Below are 21,361 nucleotides of genomic sequence, written 5' to 3'. Positions count from 1 at the left end.
CTAATATGTGTGATGTGCATACTTAAGTCTGCAGCCTGTAGTCATACTACAAGCTCAGTGCATAAAAAAACAATACTTATTTGTCAGCTGAGTATAAAAGTATAAATGCAACTGAAAAAAGAGCAGAATAGGGTGGTTGTTTAAATGTAGACAAGGACAAACTGAAATTTTCTTTGGCAAGCCCTGAAGTAAAGCAAAACCACTGGTGTCATATAATTTAAGCCCAGTTTTGAACGTGAAAATGCTGCGTTGATTCAAATCTCAAAGAAACTCTTTTACACCATCAGCACATGGTTTGTCAAGCGTACAGTTTCAGACGGGTTTAGTGCCAGAGGTGCAGTCCTTTTGGAAGTAACAATATATCTATGCAAAACAATCACATGACACTATGCATAGATCAGGAGGAGGCAGCTAGACAAGATGCCCCACATGCATAGATCAGTGGGTAACCGTGTAACGAAATCACTGAACGTGTTTTATACGTATATTGTCAACATTTCTGCAGGACCTATTGTTACACATTTTTTTTGCTTATATGTCTAATCTGTACACCACATTCTATAAAATCTTGTCTACAATTTTATTTTTTAGAACATTTCCAGAATTATTGCTCAGAAAGATACAGTTGGTTTAACACGATGACCTATAAGGCATGTTGTCACACTGTTGTTTATGTTGTTTAAATAAAGGTAAAGTTGTGCACTGATGTTTATTGGCACAGGTAATGAGATTTTTATATCTGTCATCAAAGAAAAAGAAGCTTTAAGCAAGGTCTTCTTATAAAAGCTCTATAGAGCTTTATGGTTTAACATTGAATACAACATCCATAAATATTAGTATTGTTATACTGTTCTGTAAAATGAAATTATTATAATAATTAAATACTATTTTTTTATTATTACTATGTATTTCTTTACTGATTTGTTTCATTTTTATAATTTAATATAATATTTAAATTAATAACAATAATTATTATTATTTAAATATTATTGTATTAAATTATACAATTATTATTATTATTGTATTAAATTATATATTATTATTATTATTATCTTTGTCACATTTTTCAACCCTAATAAATTTTTATCCCTCCTCATTTTGAACAGTTTATCTATTGTTTTAACATTTGAACCTTTTTTGTTCTTGCTGTCCTTTGTTTCAAAGTATTTTGTAAAAATCGTGAATTAAATTAAAATTCCACTTGGTTAAATATTTAGTTATATGCACTGACAATAGTAAACATTTTTTTAAATGTTAAACATGTTGTTAAACACGTGTTTTTTGTCGTTGTGTGTCATAACAGGTATGCCCTAGATAAATCATAAACATGTTTTTTTATTTTTTTATTCACACGTCAGCACGCGAGTGAGTCCCGCGCGCCCCTATTCCAAATAAAGCACTGATGCACAGATGCTCATCGCAGCTTCACATTCAAAACGGACGCGATTATTCAGTGTTTTATGCCAAGCAGTTTGACATCATTGAGAAATGACATCAAATGAAACGAATCTGATGACAAAACTTTGGACTAATCGTGTTCTGGACAACCGGACCCAGGTGATATTACTGAACAGCACAGATTCCCTGCCGGTGGATTATTTGGATGTGAACACGGATATTTATTCCAAATGGCTCGTGACTTTGATTTACGCTGTACTGTTTGCAGTCGGTTTAATCGGCAACGCCATGACCCTCTACATATCCCTCCAGAGAAGATCCATCAAACATCTCCAAGGGACCGTCCATTATCACCTCGCCAGTCTCGCGGTGTCGGACCTGCTCATTCTGGTGCTGTGTATGCCGGTGGAGCTGTACAACTTTATCTGGGTTCACCATCCGTGGGCTTTCGGTGACGTGGTCTGCAGGGGCTATTACTTTCTGCGGGACGGCTGCTCGTACGCGACGGCGTTCAACATCGTGAGTCTGAGCGTGGAGCGCTACATTGCGCTCTGCCACCCGTTCAAAGCCAAGAGTCGGATGTCCCGCGGGCGCACAAGGAGACTCATCTGCGCGCTCTGGTGCGCGTCGCTCATTCTCGCCTCACCCATGCTTTTGACAATGGGGCAAATTTACGTAGGTGAAGAGAGCATCTGCACCACCGTAGCCTCCAACAACACCGCCAAAACGGTTCTACAGGTGGGCATGAAGCTATTTCACCCTTAATGGCCCTTATTAGTACAATACAGTAGATAGATTATTAGCAGTCTGATGTGGCCTACAATTACTTTCATGCGTATCTATTTTGAAGGAGCTTACTGTACTGTATTGTAGCTATTGGCAATATGATTTTTTTCTCACATCTTGGTACCTGGAGTGCCATAAATGCCAAGAAATTAATATGGTCATTCAGTACAATGATAAAATATGGAATTTATTTTTCATTTAGACCTGGAAATAAACAGAACAGTTAATAGTTTTCAGAATGTAAAAATGTTGCAATCTACAACAAAGAATAAATATTTAGGATTTTGCATTATTTGCAATTAAACACATTTGTGGCACTGATCATGTGAACTCTTTTGTACAGATGGTCAAATGTTCTTGATTCTACTGAAGCACAAGAGGCTCTAGATCTCTCTCAAATCATGCTGGAGAACATGAGTTTTTTTTTAGTTATGTCAGCTTGAGTGCTGCTGTCATAACCAATAATTGTAACATACATAATAAGAAAGATTGTTTTTTAAATTACAGTTTAGCTTTTTACTTGGAGGCAGATATGTTATTTATTTACAGTAAACATAATACATTTCAATTTAGCTCTTTGCCATTTGTCTATATGTCAGGTTTGCTTTAAAGTCTGACCAAGTCTACAATGACAGACGATCCAGTAAAGCCCCAAGTATAAAGTAGTTAACATGATCATAATGTCTGAGAGAGTTAGTGATACTTAGAAGGCTGCTGCATGGCATGCCAAAGACCTGAGCCCTCACAACTGTCACTTGTGATTTAACTTAAACAGCTTGAATTGAATGTGCTGAGCAAAAAAAGCAGCTCTATTAAAATGTCTCTTTAGATATAACAACACATGTGTATTCTGAATATTTCTATTTTTCATATGGACAAGCTCATTTCAGAATACTAGCTGGTAAAAATTCTCTGAAGTAAATCCCCCTGTATTTGTATAGGGAGGGAGGAAGAATAAGAGGAAACCTTAAATAAACCTCAGAGCAAATCAATCAATCAATCAATCAATCAATCAATCAATCAATAAATCAATCAGAAAGCCACAGTAGAGAGCAAAGCAGACAAAATAGAGCAAAATGAGCCTGCACTAATTGAGCAAACCATAGAGGTATCTTTTTTAAACTTTGGTTCAGGTGTGTAGAAACTTACTATAACTATTATTTTGGGAAATAATCATTACGCCTTAACCTTAATGTTTTGGTCCCCACTTTTTGAATAGTTCCTATGTCAGTATAAGTGTTTTTCCTTACAGGTCAATGCCCTTTTCTCTTTTGTTGTGCCAATGCTGGTGATCACTGTGATGAACGCCCTGATTGGACATAAGCTCCAGAAAATGACCCATCATGACTTACACTGTTCAACGCCTTCAGATGTCACAACAGAGACAAACCGTGAGCGTTCCCTACGCCATAGCGTCAAAGTCCTACGTAAGTAAAAGAAATGCATGATTTTACCAAAATGTTTAGTAATTATAGGTTTATTTAACTATTCTACAACTGAAAGTGTCTGATATTTGGTAGTAGCTCAAGGTTTGGTGTCTGGTGGCCCTGATATCTCCTGCTGCCTGCTCCCCAAGAAGGTGATTCCTCGAGCCATAACGGGACCAATTACGGAAGCTCCTATGCCATCACGTCTGTCTTTGACAGACAGGTCGACCTGAAATCAGGCTTCGCCCCCACCTATATCACTCAGGTCGACCCATAACGAAGTCAGTATAAAGAGATTTCTTCCCGTTCCGGTGCAAGGAGGGAAGTGTTGGTGAAACACCTCACTCAGTTATCAAAGAACCCGGGATTACGTTAAGTAACCAATCGTTCTTTTTCTAACTTCGCTCTTGGTTTCACTATGGGAGATATAGACCACTCCCGGATTGCACAACAAACTCTATACCTCCTCATATGGGACCTGATGTTGGGCTCCTAGCACTGCATGAGCTAAGGATGGCTCCTACACATTCAGTGTGCCCCTAGTGGAGTGGGCCCTTAAGCCCTCAGGAGGCTGAGAACCCCTGCATTTATATGCTAAAGAGATAGCCTCTACAATCCAATGGGACAGTCGCTGGCGTGACAACGGCTTCCCTTTGTGAGGAGTAGCCCACGACACAAACAGCTGGTCATTCTTCCTGAAACCTGCTGTCCTTTCCACGTACACACAAAGCGCCCGTACAGGACATAAATAATTCAATCTCTTATCCCCCGGAGAAGAGAACGGAGGAGGGTGGAAGGCCGTAAGTTCAGTAGTTTGACATCTGTAAGACGAGTCCACTACTTTAGGCACGAAAGCCGGGTTAGGGCGAAAGGAAACCCTTGTGAGCCCTGGAGAAAACTGCAGACAAGACAGGCTGACAGACAGGGCCTGTAAGTCGCTCACACGCTTAGCTGTAACCAGTGCTAACAGCAGTGCCAGTGTTTCCCCTACAATGTATTCAGCAGCGGCGCAGCGCCGCCGCTGGATTTTCAGCGCCGCTGTAAAATCTTTCCATGATCAGTAATATCACGACATTCTCTTCATTCACGTACACACCTAAAAACACTGAGACATGGCGACCGGCGGCGCTGCATGCGGTGGCTCTGAATCCACTTGTAAACAAGGAGGAAAGAGCCACATATGGAAATATTTTCGATTAGGCTAATGTCACGTTGCCATAAGGGGCCGTTCGCATAGCGCGTTTTTTGCGCGTGCAAATTCATTATTTCAAATGCCGCCGGCGCGCTCTTTTTCCCAAGCGCGCCTCTGTTCATGGTTGCATAGCAACGACAGACGCCAAGGGAGAGCAAGCGCTTGTGGAAAGGAGAAAGCGGTACGAACTGCGCTCTCCATGAGGACGAGGAAGTATCACCTACTGCTCATAGTCCTGATAGTTAACGTTAAATCATATTTAATTTTTCAGATGAGTCTACTAAACTTGTTGGTGTCCTTCAGAAATCATTCTAATATGATATGTGATGCTCTTTTCTTTTTTTTCAAAGATTCTTTGATTAATAAAAAGTTAAAAAGAACATCATGTAATATTACACAATATTAGGCTACTGTTTTTTCTGTTTTTTTTTTTTATTAAATAAATGCAGGCTAGATGAGCATAAGACTTCTTGCAAAAACAAAAAATACCCCCACAATCATTCAATTACCAAAGAGCCTTAGAGATCTTCTATGAAAAGCCCAGAAAAATTAAGTGCTCACAGATTGGGTGTGGCCTTTCCCATTAACATAAAATTTTCAATAAATTGTAAATAATCTTTTTCTGGGTTGTGCGGTTTCATTTTTCCCCTAAACAATTTCTACCAAGCTGAAAATGAACACAAAAGAAAAACATGAATAATCCTGTCTAAAATTATAAAATTAAGGTTTCTGTTTGTGACTGCAGTTCAAGGTACGTGCTGCAATAATCATGCCTTGAATCAGTTGATGGTATGTCATATTTGTTTTTCTTAAAATGTCCATTTCTATCCACAAAACTTGCCAGAAGTCATGGTTTAAGGGTTTTTTTAAAAAAAAATCTTCCAGGGTGCATGCCCCCGGACCCCACCACGCGCGGCTTGGTAACAACCTCGGGCACGTAACAGCACCGCTGCTGGAAAAATTTCTAGGGGAAACACTGAGTGCTGTCTTAAGAGAGAGAAACTTCAACCCTATAGCTTCCAATGGCTCAAAAGGGTGTTGAGAAAGGGCCTCTAAAACCATAGACAGATCCCATAATGGAACCATTCGCCTGGCCACTGGTCTCTTACGCCGTGCCCCTTTCATAAAGCGACTTATTAAAGGGTGCTGACCTGCTGTCTTGTCACCAAAACCGACATGACAAGCAGATATAGCCTCTAAGTATACCTTTAACATAGAAAAAGCCTTCCCTTTATCTAACAGGTCCTGAAGAAAACACAATATGTCCCTCACTGAATATAGAAAAGGGACAATATGACTCCGTCCACACCATTCTTCAAAGACTCGCCATTTATTACTGTAAAGTGTGCGAGTGGAAGAGGCTCTTGCACTCTGTATAGTGTGTACGACTGATGGGGGCAGACCTGCTGCACTCAAATTTCACCTCTCACGGCCCAGGCCCAGAGAGCTATCCTGTCTGGGTGAGGATGATAAATTTCGCCCCCCCAGCTTGTGACAGGAGGTCCCTCCGGGGAGGGAGGGGCCACGGTTGACCTGACAGTAGTTGAACTATCTCGGCCACCCAATGTCTGGATATCCAACGTGGAGCTATCAGTATCAGTGACAATCCCATTTCCCTCACCCTGGCTAGAGTGGGTGAAATCAGGCTCAGAGGGGGAAAAGCATACAGCGGGACGTTTGGCCATGGGTGGGCTAAAGCATCCACACCCAATGGTGCATTTTCGTCCGCCAGAGAGCGTGTGCCTCCCTGTCGGTTGATATAAGCAACCACTGTAGAAATGTCTGTTTTCACTAAAGCATGCTGGCCCCTGATGAAGTTCAGAAAATGTTTCAGCGCTAGAAATACCGCCAACAATTCCAAGTAATTTATGTGCTCGCGAATCAGCTGTGGAGGCCACAGACCGTTCACAGCTCTGCCCATTAGAGTTGCTCCTGTTGTGGAAATTTTAATAGTCATTGATCCCAAACAGGTATCATAAGAGAAAGAACCTATTCAATGTATAAAAGTATATGTGTGTACGTGCTTGTGCGTGACTTTTCAGGAACATATGGGACAAGACCTCTGACCTTAGGGACGGTCAGTTTTGGCCAGTTTATTTCAGTACCAGTTTGTGTCTTTAAGCAGTAAGGACCTTATCTGAGTGGGTGAAAGGTATAGCGGGTGAGGAGGAACCTTGAAAACAGTATAAAGGCTGTCTCATATCTTCCTGTTGTGTGTCACTCTCTTGCACAGCGTAACTTCTGTGTACTAGACTGAACCTATTCTTGCAAGAATAAATACTTATCATTTTATTAATTTGACTCTGAGTGTCTCTTACGCAGTGATGATGTTTAACAGAATTTTTGCCACAACAATTTTGGTGTCAGAGTGGGATTCCTTGGAAGTGCCTTCTGGACCTGAGAGCGGACGGTGTTTGGCCACCTGGACTGAGCAGTTCCAGCTCTACCTCGTAAGCTTGAGAGAGAGGGGCCGACCGCTATCGGGTCCGGGAGGGGCTCCACTGGAATCAAAAGAAAGCGAACCCGTGGCAACCAACATATCTCTGGTAAGAGACGTCTAAAATATTTTCTTTTGGGGAAAAGTATTTTGTTTCGGGTATGAAATGTGAGCGAACCATATTGGCTGAGGGCTGTTTCTGTGGTACGTAATCTGAGATTAATTGAGATCTATATATAGATCAAGAGGTTTCAAACAGATACGAGAGGAAATTATCTGAGATTAATTGAGGTCTGTAACAGATCAAGAGATTTCAAACAAATAGGTAAACTGAAAATGAGTTGTTCCGCCACGGAGCAAATTGTTTTTAGGTACTGAGGCTAATTAGGGGGACCCAGAACAGTTTTTGGTAAACCTTAATTAGGAGGGCACTAATAGTGCAACCCGACCGATTTGGGTTAAAAGAAAAAAGGCGTTCCCAACAGATTTGGGTATGTTGGGAACGCCTAACAGATCAGGAAAACGCGCGTTGAAGAGAAATCCACAGAGAACAGAGAAGCAGCCAATATGGGGAAGTCTCAAGGTAAGCATGCAAATTTGATACACCGGTTTTTCTATCAAATGAGAAAATTATGGGGGAAAATTTATGTTTTAGATATTGAAAAAACTGAGAAAATACCATTATTTCCCAGGGAGGGAACACTGAGCACAACTAGACTGAAAGTAGTGCGAGAATCAGTTGAACAGGGCAGTGAGAAACAAAAAGGTAGTTATGGCTGTGTTCAACATGTGTAAGCAATGTGGACAAACAATGGATTGTTGTCTTAAAGAAGAAAGAATTAGCATGTAGAACAGAGGATGCAGAAGGAACTGGCATGTAGGGAAAGATTGAGAAGGAATATAGTAGAAAACTATATGTGATGAAAATAAAATGTCGGACAGAATTTATGGAAGTCAAATTAACTGTTTAAATGGTATGAAAAATGAGTTTCAGAATAAAAATAAGGCATTGAGTATGATTAACGGGGATTAATGTGATATAAAGATAAGGAATGTTTCATTAAGCAAAATGGGAAAAATTCTATATTTTAATGGTAAAATAATGATTGAAATTAGGTTTAGTTTTAGTTTGATAACCATTGTGTTTTGAACCTAGGGTCCAGCTATGCTGGGGGTACAGGAACAGGGTTTGCTTATTCACCTCGGTTTCCGGATGTTAGATAAAAGTACCTGTTCTGTAATTAGGGTTGTTGATGATAATACCAAATTAGTAAAATGTAAAGACAACTTTGACAAAAAATTCTGGAAATCAATAATGTATAATGGTGGATATTTGTTGATATTAAGTCATTGAAGCAAAAGATATTGTCTGTTTTATAAATGAAATTATGGGTCAGGATAATTTCCTTGGACAAGTATGACTAAAGTTAAACGAAAACTTTGTGAAAACAACTTAGAATATTTTGAGCATTTCGATGCAGCTTATTAAAATTAATGTGCGGCCAATGATAATGATGAAGATTATGATTTGGCTATTGTGATTAAATCCGCCACTGGTGGACTGTAAAAGAATACAGAGAACTGCTTAATCAGTGGCTCTGTTTACATTCCTGAATGGGACACACACTGCTTCAAGGGTGTGCAGTAAGTTGGAGCCGTTTGCAAGCTCACAGTGATCAAACTATAGTCAAGGACAGGTGTCTGATGCTGTAGTTGAGGCTGACACATGAACCCACTAGATGACAGGGAGTGTTTTAATGGTGGTCATCAGGACCATCTAACATGTAACTGTAAATGCCCACCGAGAAGGTGTAAAAAAACAAAGTGTAATATAGTGACACATTTCTGGTAATAATGTAGGTTTGAAAGTAGATCAGTGTTTATATAACGATATTAAAGTTTTCGTCTGAGAAAGAGTAAGAGATAAAAACAAGGTCAAGAGATTGAAGTATTAAAGTGAATCCTTTTAAAGAAAAGATCTATAATAGTAATTTTTAAAAGTGAATTGATGAATACAGGTTGATGTAAAATTAATGACTCCAACAAATGTGAGTAGCAAAATATATCAAAGTAACTAACAGGATGATTGTGTTGTAATTAAACATTTAAAAAAGGATTTTAGAGTATATAGAGAGACTAATCTCACAGATGATTTACAATAACTGCAAAAGTATCACAAGCAGAGAGTGCTTGCCTCGTCAAAAAGTAAATCCTAATTGGAGATTGAGAAATGTGAAACGTTATTGAGAACTAGAATAATTATTTTTATGTAAGAACAAATAAGCAGAAGTAGTAGGCTACCGAATTAACAGTTGCTAAATGTAAAATGTGTTGAAAGGCATCTGATTAAACAAACAGCTTGAAAGGTTGACCATGAAAGAGCTAGAAGCTGATGTTTTGCTTTTAAAAGATAAGCTTGTGATTTGGCTGAAACAGTTCGCTTATCTGAATCTGGTGTGTGCTGTGGCTGAAAGTGCCAGGGCGACAGAGACTCAATCTGAATGGAAATTTGTAATGTCTAGATTCCCTGACGTGGGCAAAAGACAACTGTAAAACTATGTTTATTTGAAAACACATGTAATTTCTGGCAAAGATGCCTTAAGCTGGGCTAGAGTTAAAATATGGTAGATAAAGCCTGATGTTAAAAGTTTTATGAAAATGCAGTGTACCAGTCCTGAATGCCTCAGAGACTCTCTCTGATTCAATGTCAGCTAAAAGCTGTTATCTGAGCCTGTGTCATAAGTAAAGCACAGTGTTTAAGTTGAAAATCATAGACATGGAAAGGTTAAAAGAAATCATTGCCGTTCAGATGGCAATTTGTATTTGTAAATGGATTTAAGTAAAACTGAATGACTTTAAAGAAGTCTTTAAAATAATAATACAGACCTTAAACGATAGAGGTGACATTTTGATTAGCGTATTTTAGGACCAGTAACAACTTTGTCTCATTTAGTCTCCACAATTCAGGACCGATGGCTCCGGCTACAGATGAAGTACACTGAATGTACGGTTGTGATCTAAATTCACTGAGTATAGTCTAAGTAGCTAGGTTGCTGCTTTTAAGATAGTTAATGGATTTAAGTGATTAAATACTGTTGTTATTAACCTGTCTCCCTGTGAACACTATTAGGCAATCGGAATGGCTCTGGTGACTCTTGAACGTGCCTTTCCTAAGCTCCAGAAAACAGCTGAGTTCTGTTGAAGAAAACTGATTGTATTGGGAATGAGCGGTCACCAGTGTGTACGTGTGTACGAGTGGCTACTCAATGACGGGATGATCTTCCTGGCCAGGGGACAGCCCAACGCAGGGGGTCACGAAACAGGTGTTATTTGTGAGAAAGGTATGAGAGTTGAGCGCTGATTACTTGAGGCCACCGGGGTCAGCAGAGCATTGAGAGGTGAGATGCGCTGTGAGGTTAAAATTAACTTTACGGCAGTCTGACCCAGAAATGTGAGTTCCTCTATACCACTCACCAGAAACCGCATTGATTGTATGGCTTGTTTTTCATTGTGACAAGTGTCTGCAACTATGCCAGGGGACGACACCCTGAAGAGAAGAAAATTAAAGATAAATGATTAGCGGGAGTGGACTTTCAAAAGCCAGCTGATTCCATGAGGTGATTGCCATTATTTGCTGCGGAGACAGTAACAAAACTTAATTATATGAGGGACATGATGTTGATTGCCATATGGGCAAGTAAAATTTATAGAAGAGTTAATGTTGAGCTAATATGTTTATAACATAGTTTTAACTCCTGAAGGTCGTTGGACATGGTGGTGGCTAAAGATGAAGACAGGCTTTTGTAGATTTGAGAAGAGTCTGGATAACAAAGGTGAATGGTAAAAGGTTAATGTAATAAATTTAATATTACAATTTGTCTAAATTACAGTCTTAGGAGGCTGTTGAAAAAGATTATTTGTTTATAGTGAGAGAGACTGCTTGAGTGGAGGAAGGGATGGTAACTGTGTCTGTCTTTCTGTTATCGGCCTGCTAGAGCAAGCTAAAGAACAAAATAGTGATAATGAACCAAAACAACCCAGCTGACTTTGCTAAGATGAAATGAATAATGAACAGACATGCTTTGAAACTGGTTAAGAGACCATGTAAAATTAGGTAAAAGCTACAGTAAAATGTGAAGTTTAAAATCTTACTTAAAATTTAAATCTTTTTAGAGATGATATAATGAAAAGCGAACATTAAAAATGAACAGTTAAAATATGTGTCTAATATGAGTGTGTGTGATGGTGACTGCACTCTATGTCTTGTATGTGTTAGTTTGGGGTACGAATACTGCGTCTGAATAGTGTGTATATTGTGTCATTAACCTCTGGAATGAGGGTTTTATCATTACAGATGGGTTAAGGCAAATGACAAGTTTTAAGGAAGCTAATAGTTTTGAGTCAATCTGATGACAAGATGATGCAGAAAATGGGACGAGCTTTAAATGGATTAGTTATCCAGCTCTGTCTGCTACTGGTAATTAGGAATCAATCTATGGATTAAAAGCATTTATGTAGAGAGATGTCCATCATGGGTTGAGATAAACTAAAATGTTATAGATTTGAAGGCAATAACAAAGTGACATATTGGCTAAGTCAATATCAAATTATCCAGAGAGTCCTTCACATTTATGAATATTGTGAACAAAGGGGGAAAATGTTGTTTGACTGACATTGACCAAGTCTGTACAGCACGACCTGACCTGACAGAAACAATTGATGACTTTGAACAATGTTTGTAGATGACGGGATTAAGAGACCAAACAACAGGCCTGAAAAGCAGGATACACTGTAAGACTGAGGGCCGTTGCCCTCCAAATACTCTGATAAGAAGATGTGTTTGTGGCTTTAAGTCATATTTTTGTTTCAGAGGCAGAGAAAGATGTCTGGAGGAATTTTGGCTTTGGGACAACGTTTGGGTTAGTGTTGATGGCAAACTTTATCCAAACACCATTATGTTAGATTGATGCACGAGATGATTCATGCATCAAAAGGGGGGATGGTAACAATTTGGATAACAATTGACAAAATTTGGTTTATTAAGGGACGGTATATGTTGGGAGGACAAGGGGCTTAATAGGGTAAAAGCCTGGCAAGAAGCCATTCTTCTCCCTAACAAAATTGCTGTCTGTAAGTGTGCCGCACACGCTGATAACAAAATTGCAGGACTGTTTCAACAGGAGACGCCAGGGCAGATGCAGCAGCGAAGGCCGTGGCAGCACAGCAGACAAAAGAAACTACGTGTACTTTACTATCTGAAAATAACCTCGACATTTGTTTTTCTTTACAGAGCATGCAGACTTTTGATGCAGGGCAGAATGTGCCCAATAAAATAATGGTTATGGATGAATTTGACTTACTATCCTGGCCTGGATTGTTATTGTGGCAGAAAGAAACTAGGCCACACCTGCGCAGCGCATAACTTAAGATTTTCCTTTTGCAGAATGTCAGGTAGGATTGCAGAAAACAGAACTAATTCTGTTCCAAATGTATAAATATTGTGTTGTGGTTGTGGACAACCCAAAGTGGGTTGAGTGTTTTTCATGGTAAAAGGACCCCGAGTGCTATTAAGTGAGCAAGAAATTATCCGGAGATAATGTTTCAGGTTGTTGATTCCACAGGTCACACCAAAGGGGACGAGCGGCAAGACAAGCGGTCACTAACAAAACCTTAAGGTCTCCATTCACAGGTCAAAGCAGGAGATGGTTCACTCCAGTAGGGGTGCATCGTGATCTAAGGGGCAAATCTGGTAATGATCAGAAAATGGTTGGAGAGTGTGACACCTGGGTCCAAGCCTCTCACCTTAGACTACACCGACAGGCCTCAACAATCAAATATGAGGACAACGTGAGGGGTCAAAGGCTCGTGCTAGTAACAGCCTCCCTCACCGGCGAGGGAAGACTACGGCAACGACTCGCAAAGAGTCACCCTGGTGAAGACGGAATGTCCATGGGGCAAACGAGATGACCAACACACCTGGAGGAAGATGCACCAACTAATGGTTTGAGTTTAGCAAAAGAATCTGGTTTTGTGAAAAATGATTTTGATGATTTTATTTGATTGAATCAAAATATGGCTAGATCAAATGATTTGATTGGTTAAGGATTCATTAGAAAATATTTCAGGTAAATTATAGGGATTATTATTGAAGAAACTTGATTAGGCTTTCCATTAAGGGTAAGAAAGGCCGATCATGGGAGAATATGTATGGTAATAAGCTAAAAGATGGTCCGTAATGGAAATATTAGAGTTAATTTTGAACAACTACATTGGTTAAAAGAATGGATAAAAAAAATATAAAACCTTTTCTGGATAGATTTTATTAAATATGGTGTTAAATAGAGCTTACTAAGTAAAACCATTGGCTGAATCGAGTTAAAAGTTAAGAAAATATGGTTAGGAAAATGGAGGCGATGTATGGAAATGGGCGTGGACTGATGGTAAATGGATAAGATTGGTTAATCTTTGGGGGGTTGGGGGTACTGTACTACCAATTTCAGCGATAGGATTATCAATATTGTTATGTTTACCATGCATTATAATGTGTTTCCAGCTCAGTACAGAGACTGGTTAAAGCTGGGAGTCTGTTCAATTGGATGAACAAAATATGATGATGCAAGTAGTGGGAGCTACTGTGACATGTGTTAAATTGTATGGTTTCCTTTTCTTTTTTTTTCTTTCTATGAATGTTTTTGATATGAACAGAAGGTTAAAAGCTGTGGTTATCCGCTATGTGATGACGTACAAGGAGAGGGGTCGAAATGAGGGATTTTATTCTACTTTATTTCTTCGTATTTCTTAGCCTGTTGAAATGCCATGTGGGTTTCAAGATGTTAAATTGATGTGTTTCCTACTTAAACTATACACTATTTCTTGTTTATACTGAGGTGACTGAGGGTCCGACCTAGGTCGGGAGTGCAATAACAGTGCTTATTCATTCAGACCGGCCGCAGATAAAGTCTTTACTTGCTTGCTAATACTTAAGGGACTATCCCCACAAAAACAGCCTAAGCTTTTTACTTTTCCAAATGTTATTTCACAAATGTTTAAGAGAGTGGTCAGTTATGTGAAAACCAGAGATGAAGAGTATAAGTGTGATGAAATGACTTAAAATTTGGCTTATTATTTTTATTATTATGATTGGGTAATCTGAATGATAAAAAGGGGGGAATTGTTGTGGAAATTTTAATAGTCATTGATCCCAAACAGGTATCATAAGAGAAAGAACCTATTCAATGTATAAAAGTATATGTGTGTACGTGCTTGTGCGTGACTTTTCAGGAACATATGGGACAAGACCTCTGACCTTAGGTACGGTCAGTTTTGGCCAGTTTATTTCAGTACCAGTTTGTGTCTTTAAGCAGTAAGGACCTTATCTGAGTGGGTGAAAGGTACAGCGGGTGAGGAGGAACCTTGAAAACAGTATAAAGGCTGTCTCATATCTTCCTGTTGTGTGTCACTCTCTTGCACAGCGTAACTTCTGTGTACTAGACTGAACCTATTCTTGCAAGAATAAATACTTATCATTTTATTAATTTGACTCTGAGTGTCTCTTACGCAGTGATGATGTTTAACAGAATTTTTGCCACAACACTCCCCAGCCCTTTAATGACGCATCCGTCGTCATAGTGACTCTCGACGACACTGTCCCCAGGGGAATCCCTGTTCTGGGAGTCGTGGGGCTTTTCCAATGTCTGAGCGCTCTGACGCACACATGAGTTACTCTCACTGGTCGGCTGAGATGACGCCGAGAACACAGACGCAGATGCGTGACCCAACGCTGAAAACCTCATTATGAGTAGCCCCAGCCGTACTACAGAAATCGCTGAGGCCATTAAACCCAACATTCGTAGGCACAGTCTGAACGGGACAATTTTCCCCGTCTGAAAACGGGAGAGACACTGAGTGAAGGACGTGATCCTCCCCTCTGTCAGAGTGACTCGATAAGAGAGGAATTTATACTGAGTCCTAGATACTCTGTGTGCTGCGCTGGCTCTAAGCGGCTCTTTTCCCTGTTTATTCTGAATCTTAAACTGTCGAGATGAATTAACACCATGTCTGCGTCTTTGATCGCTTGCTCCTTCGACAAGGCGCATATCAGATAATCGTCTATGTACGACAATATTCTTATCCCCTTGTTTCTCAAAGGAAAAGGTGCTGCTTCCACACATTTGCTGAACACTCTTGGCGTTAAAGATAGACTAAATGGCATGGTTTGAAACTCATAAGCAGTGCCTCGGAATGCAAACCTGAGATATTTTCTGTGAGACCGGTAAATATCTATGTGAAAATACGCGTCTGACAGATCAATCGTCACGAACCAATCGTTCTGTCGGATGGATCGAACAAAGTGTCTTGTGTGTCAACATTTTGAATGCATACTTCCGCAGGTGCTTGTTTAATACACGGAGATCTAAAATTGGACGCAGAGATGTGCTCACTTTCTTTGGAATCACAAAGTAACAGGAGTAAAACCCCTGACAGCTCACTTCCTTTGGCACTACTCTGATGGCTCGTTTGTTTAAAAGAGTGTCTATCTCGGCCGTCAGGACGCGAGCTGATTCTCCTTCGGCCACTGAGACTATTATGCCATTGAATCTGGGTGGTTTCATGACAAATTGAAGTCTGTATCCCCGTGAAATTGTATTTACAACCCACGGATGGGCTGCGCATGCGCGCCAACTGAGTATGCGAGCCGAGAGAGGTCCCCGGTATACTTCCCCATCGTGGGCGCGCTCTGATGACGTCATTGCAGTTTTTGCGCTGACCTCTTCTGACGGAGCGTGAGCTCCCTCCAGCGGTGAGGCTGGGGATACACGTTTCAATCCTTGAATTTTTTTTGCAATCTACCGCCCTCGGCTGTCTGCCTGTCTGCGATAGTGAAACATTTATTATTGTGTTTATTGAATTTGGGGAGCGTATCGCCCTTAGCTCGTCGCTTGGATGCAATAATGCATTCTTTATTAAACATAAACATTGGCGTTTGAAAACCCTGAATGAGTGCTTGGTGACACTGGTGAACATTCTGAACTTGATAGCTTGCAGCGCGAGCCCTTTCTGAACTCAGAACGGCAGGGCTGGCCCCTCTCCTTCTCTTTGCGGGCGGAGAGAGAAGTGCAGGGGAACATTCGCGTGTCAGGTCGCACACTTTTTCTTCCGTTCCTCGGGGTGGGGCGGGCGGTTTCTCGCGGCAGCGGCCGCAAACGAATGCTTCCCCCATGGTCCGGAGCCATCAGATCTCGGACGATGGCCAGACTGTTGTCCGCTGAGAGCCGGTCTCACATTCCTAGCTCCCATCTGTCTTCCCCTCGCCGCCGCGGCTGCTGCAAAGCCCGGCCGTGCTGGCTGAGAGGGTGGTCGCGGTGCCTGCCTGCGTGGTAAACAGAGATTAAAAGCTTCATCCTCTTGTTTCCTGAGGGTGCTGGTCTCTCTCATTTTCTCGAGAGCTGGTCCGAACAGGCCCTTGGTTGGATCGAACGCTGTGTCCATCACCTCCGCTTTCTGAGCGTCGCTCAACCCTGACAGGTTTAGCCATAACGCTCTCTCACCTGAAACAGCCAGGCCCATCACAAAGCCACAGCCCTGAACCGCACCACGAGAAGAGCGGAGAATTAGATCGTTCACCACACATATCTCGTCCCAGAGTACTGGGTTCGGCACCCCCGTGTCTAATTGGTGGCCCATCTCCTCCAAAATCTCCGCCTGGTACGCTGACAGTAAAGTCACCGCGTTCAGCGGGCAAATTGACTGTGCCACATACTTGTACATCCTCTGATACACGGACGCTGTCAGACGTTCCATCTTACTCGGCAGCGAGATTTGGGATGAGGCAGAAATAGCGCGTCGATTCGGATGGAGGTGATAGGCGGCAGCCTTTTTCCGTCATAAAGGTCCCTCTTTGCTCCTTCTGCATCCTGCGCCGCGGGCCACGCTAGGCCCAGTTTAGCCGCGGCTCGCTTGCACACCTCGTGCAGGTTACTGTCTGCCTGAGAGCCAGAGTCGGTCGCGCTCGGGGGTCTAGACTGTTGGACAGGGAAGAGAGATTTGTCTTCCTCCTCCTCGTCATCCATGTCCAAGTCTAGGAGGTCAGAGTTAGCGTCGCCCTCCACATCCTCGACTCCCGGCTCCTCCTCCTCGTGTGTGAGAAGGCCCTCGAACAGAGTAGGCATATCCGGGGATTCGGCTTCCATCATGTCAGCCCAGCTCGTGGTTGATCGCTGATGGTCAGTAGCCTTAGATTTCGCGGCAGCACCGGACAGACATGGGTCTTCCTGGCTAGCCACGCAACTCTCAGCTTTCTCTCCAAAATGTTCGCCGGCATTGACGCACATTGAGCGCATGTTTGCGGGTCGCTTGACGCGTAGAGCCTAAAGATGGCTTGACACCACTGCAAAATACAAGAGTCGTGATAACGCGCGATAGTCCAAACAGAATAGCTCGCCTTGACGCGGACACTATTCGGGTGTGAGACACTCAACACAGTCCAATCAACTGATGCCGCGTTCGGTGGCGTAATCCAATGACGGTCCGCCTGTTGAACAGTTCAGCGAAATCAGCAATGAAGTCGGACGTGATATAGGTGGGGGCGGAGCCTGATCTCAGGTCGACCTGTCTGTCAAAGACAGACGTGGTGGCATAGGAGCTTCCGTAATTGGTCACGCCCAAAGCGATTCCCCATAGTGAAACACCGAGCGAAGTTAGAAAAAGAACTAATAACATAGTCCAGCGATGGGAGGGTGGGGGCTCTGGAGGAGGGCACAGAGTCTGAAACAGATGGAAGATTGGAGGAGCTTGCAAAGGGGAACAGCATGGTGGAGATGATGGAGGGAGGATTCAGGGAGGGGCCAACAGAGTACCTGCCAAGGGACTGAAAGGAGTCAACGGAGGCAGGGCTGAAGGACTGTCTGGCTTACTGTAGGAAGAGGAGGCAGGAGAGGGAAGCTGGGTGAGACCATCATTGACACAGGAGACTTGGATGTAGCTGACTCTCAGCAGCAGTAGTGTGGGTAGGGCTTTCTTCCATCCCCTCGTACTCCACGAGCACATTGAAACAGATCTTGTTGCCGGTTCACAAACTTGATCAAATTCTTTGTTAGGCTCAGGCTCCGAGGTAATGATATGCTTTGGCTTCTGCTGGGGCTTAGGCGTCGTGGCAGGCTAAGGCTCCATTTCTACGATTGGCTCTGGCATAGGTTCCATGGAGGTTGTGGCAGGCGGATCTGGATCCGGAGTGGGGTTGGTGAAGTCCTCCTCAGCGGGGCGGATGGTGAACGCAGATACACAATTCAACAGCCCCCACTCCACTCTTAAGGTGGCATGTCTTACACTGCTCATTTAAGCTAGTCCAAAAACACACACACGCAGGGAGAGGTCGGGGAAGGTGGTGAGGCACATCAGGTCTGAAAAATCCTGAAAAGTTACAATGCTTCTGCTCCAAGCAAGAGCCGGTGGACAAGTAAGTCCATTTTATGTTTAAATCTGTTCTGGGTTCTGTATTCTGTAAAAAAAAATTGCTGCTGCAATCAGCACACGACAAAGGAGATAATAACGCAAAAAGTTTTTAATAAAAATCCAAAATATGGCGGCATGCAATATGACGGTGTGCATGAGTGCAGTGGCTTCTCAAGCTCCCGGTTTTTGTTTAGAGTGTATGTGAAGTTAAGTTTGTATGTTATAGTTGATCTGAACTTGGTGAAATCAATTACAGGCCAGAAGTTATGTTAACAGTGAATCTCAAATCGAAACTAGGCTGGATGAGGCTACTGAGGTTAGCGGTATGGTGGAGCAACAAACAGCGGCTGAGAGGCAAAAGGAAGCGATGCACACAGAAGCAAAAGAGGGGCAATTGAGCTGGCCTACTAGCTTAGCTAAAAGCTAACCGCAACAGACCAGCGATTCCATCACTCTTTCTAGCCAACGTTCATGCACTGGACAATAAAACATTATTGACTTATTGCGGATGCGTATGAGTGTACACCAGAAGATGAGGAAATGCTGTGTACTTTTACTGAATGAAACATGGGTGAGCCGATCAGAATTATATATCGGGAAAAAACTCAGGGAGGACATTTATCAAATGCCGGCCACACTATTTAACACAGAGGTACACTGCGGTGCATATTGTAGCTGTCTACATTCCTCTGAACGCTAAAGCTATAGAGGCGTTCAGCAAGCTACATGATAACATCTGCTCTCTCCAAAATAAACACCCTGAGGCATTTTTTGTGATTGCGGGAGACTTTTATAACGTCAATTTGATGGATACCACACCTGGGTTTTACCAGCATGTCCCGAGGAGTCATATGAATTCGTAATTTCATAATATGAATTCAAAAAAGAAGAAATTGTGCGCTGAAAAAAAAAATTTGGCAGAGATAACGATCAGAGACCAAGGCTACTGAAAAAGTGGGCAGACACTGTTGCACTCTAGCGACAAGTCAAGTCAAGTCACCTTCACTTATATCCAATAAGAGCAGCCATTTGTAACTTCAACGTGCAAGACTTCTGGTGTCATCTGCTCCCAGTTATTTTAGCTGTACAAACAGCTTATTATGCTGCTTGATATTGCAAACTGGTATTTCTTATATATGTGAATTATAATTATAAACATATTGGTTTTGTAGCGCAAATAGCTTTACCATTAAGTGAACTTTGTTATTCTTCTAGTTACCTATAGTGGCTAATAAATTGGAAATCTCACATAGGCCTATTCACAAAACAATAGCTTACCTCGATCTTGTTCAGTCCGATTTTCAGGGCTAGAAATGTTGTATAATTCATTATATTATAATATATGTTTTACTATTACCCAATTGTCATTTTCATTTCATGTGAGTACACATTTTAATCAGGGGTAAAACCTTTAATTTCTTGGTTTCAATAGTTCATTGCTATGGAATTTCTCTTTTATCAGGTGGGGTTGTTTTTGCTTTTGTTTTATGTTGGTTTCCTTATCACTGTCGCCGATTGATGTACTGCTATGTCACAGAGTGGACAAAGTGAGTTTTGCATTTGCATATAACTATAGATTTGCCAAAAAAAATTAGCTTTTAAAATAATTTTCCGATTTTGTAACCTTGGTTTTGTTTCCCCCCACAGTGCACTTTATGATTTCTACCATTACTTTTACATGGTGACAAATGTACTTTTCTATGTGAGTTCTGTGATCAATCCCATCCTTTACAACCTGGTCTCGTCCAAATACCGGCAATTTTTTTTTTCCACTGTCACTTACTTTTGCCAGATGTACTCTAAAAGCCAGATGACTAACAAAAGCAAAAGGAGCTTACAACTATCACAGCACCTTCGTTCATCTCTGGTCACACCCCGTACCAGCCAACAGACCCTTTATCCCATGGTGGTCATGGAGACTATGTACTGATGTCAATTCTGTCTGGACTTTTAGACTTGTTGACTACAAATGTATGTGTTGCTGTTTTGTTTAATTTCAGAACAAAGGGCGTGCAGATTTGTCAAGTTTTTGACAAACGTTTTGACTTTCTGAATATGGAACATTATATACTATATTGCAGAATAAAAAAAAAATTAAAAAAATAATACTCCCTTTTCAATCTTATTTATTAATTTATGTGTGTAAATCACTAATTTATTATTTAATTGTATTTCAGTTTTTTCTGATGTGCGTGAGTTGATTACTGTTTTCCAATCAAAACCTCAGAGCAGTGGTTCTCAACCTTTTGACTCCAAGCCCCCCATGGCCACAAAAATATTTAAAGGCACAGTGACTCTTCCAATGAGTGCATTTTTTTAAACAATTTGTACAAACACCACACAATGGATTATCTGCAAAAGTCTGTAACATGCTCAAAATCCTTAGTTCATCTCTCAAAAACAAATATTTATGTCAACGACTCAGTGCCATAAGAATCTCCGGTCTCTGTGTCATTGTTCACAAACAGTGTACTCTGTTAGTATTTTTCTGATGTAAACTATGCCTTCGGTTTTGATGACAATGATTGAAAACGCACAAGGCTACACTTTTCCTACAGTATATGGCGTATTTCAATAGTACAAAGTTACACATATTTCTTTATGGGATAACGTTTGCAAGAGATTGGACTGGATTTTATTGTTGGTCTGTCAACAAATTACAGTGCAATA

The 21,361-nt window shown here is 41.3% G+C and overlaps 2 protein-coding genes across 2 annotated transcripts in view; both read left to right on the top strand.

Moving 5' to 3' along the window:
* Positions 1 to 21,361, top strand: part of rad21l1 (RAD21 cohesin complex component like 1) — a 60,891-nt gene that overhangs the window by 16,757 nt on the left and 22,773 nt on the right. The window lies entirely within an intron of this gene.
* LOC143732612 (neurotensin receptor type 1-like) lies at positions 1,489 to 20,621 on the top strand. Its single transcript, XM_077223888.1, has 4 exons — positions 1,489 to 2,136; positions 3,437 to 3,611; positions 20,154 to 20,238; positions 20,339 to 20,621. The coding sequence occupies exons 1-4, from the start codon at positions 1,489 to 1,491 to the stop codon at positions 20,619 to 20,621; spliced, it is 1,191 nt and encodes a 396-aa protein (XP_077080003.1).

This window comes from Siphateles boraxobius, unplaced genomic scaffold, assembly GCF_051911475.1.
Source record: "Siphateles boraxobius isolate OS27281-9 unplaced genomic scaffold, OSU_SipBor_1 9, whole genome shotgun sequence".
Taxonomy (NCBI): Eukaryota; Metazoa; Chordata; class Actinopteri; order Cypriniformes; family Leuciscidae; genus Siphateles; species Siphateles boraxobius.
The sequence above is the reverse complement of the archived record's forward strand: the minus strand, read 5'-3'. Positions and strand labels throughout refer to the sequence as shown.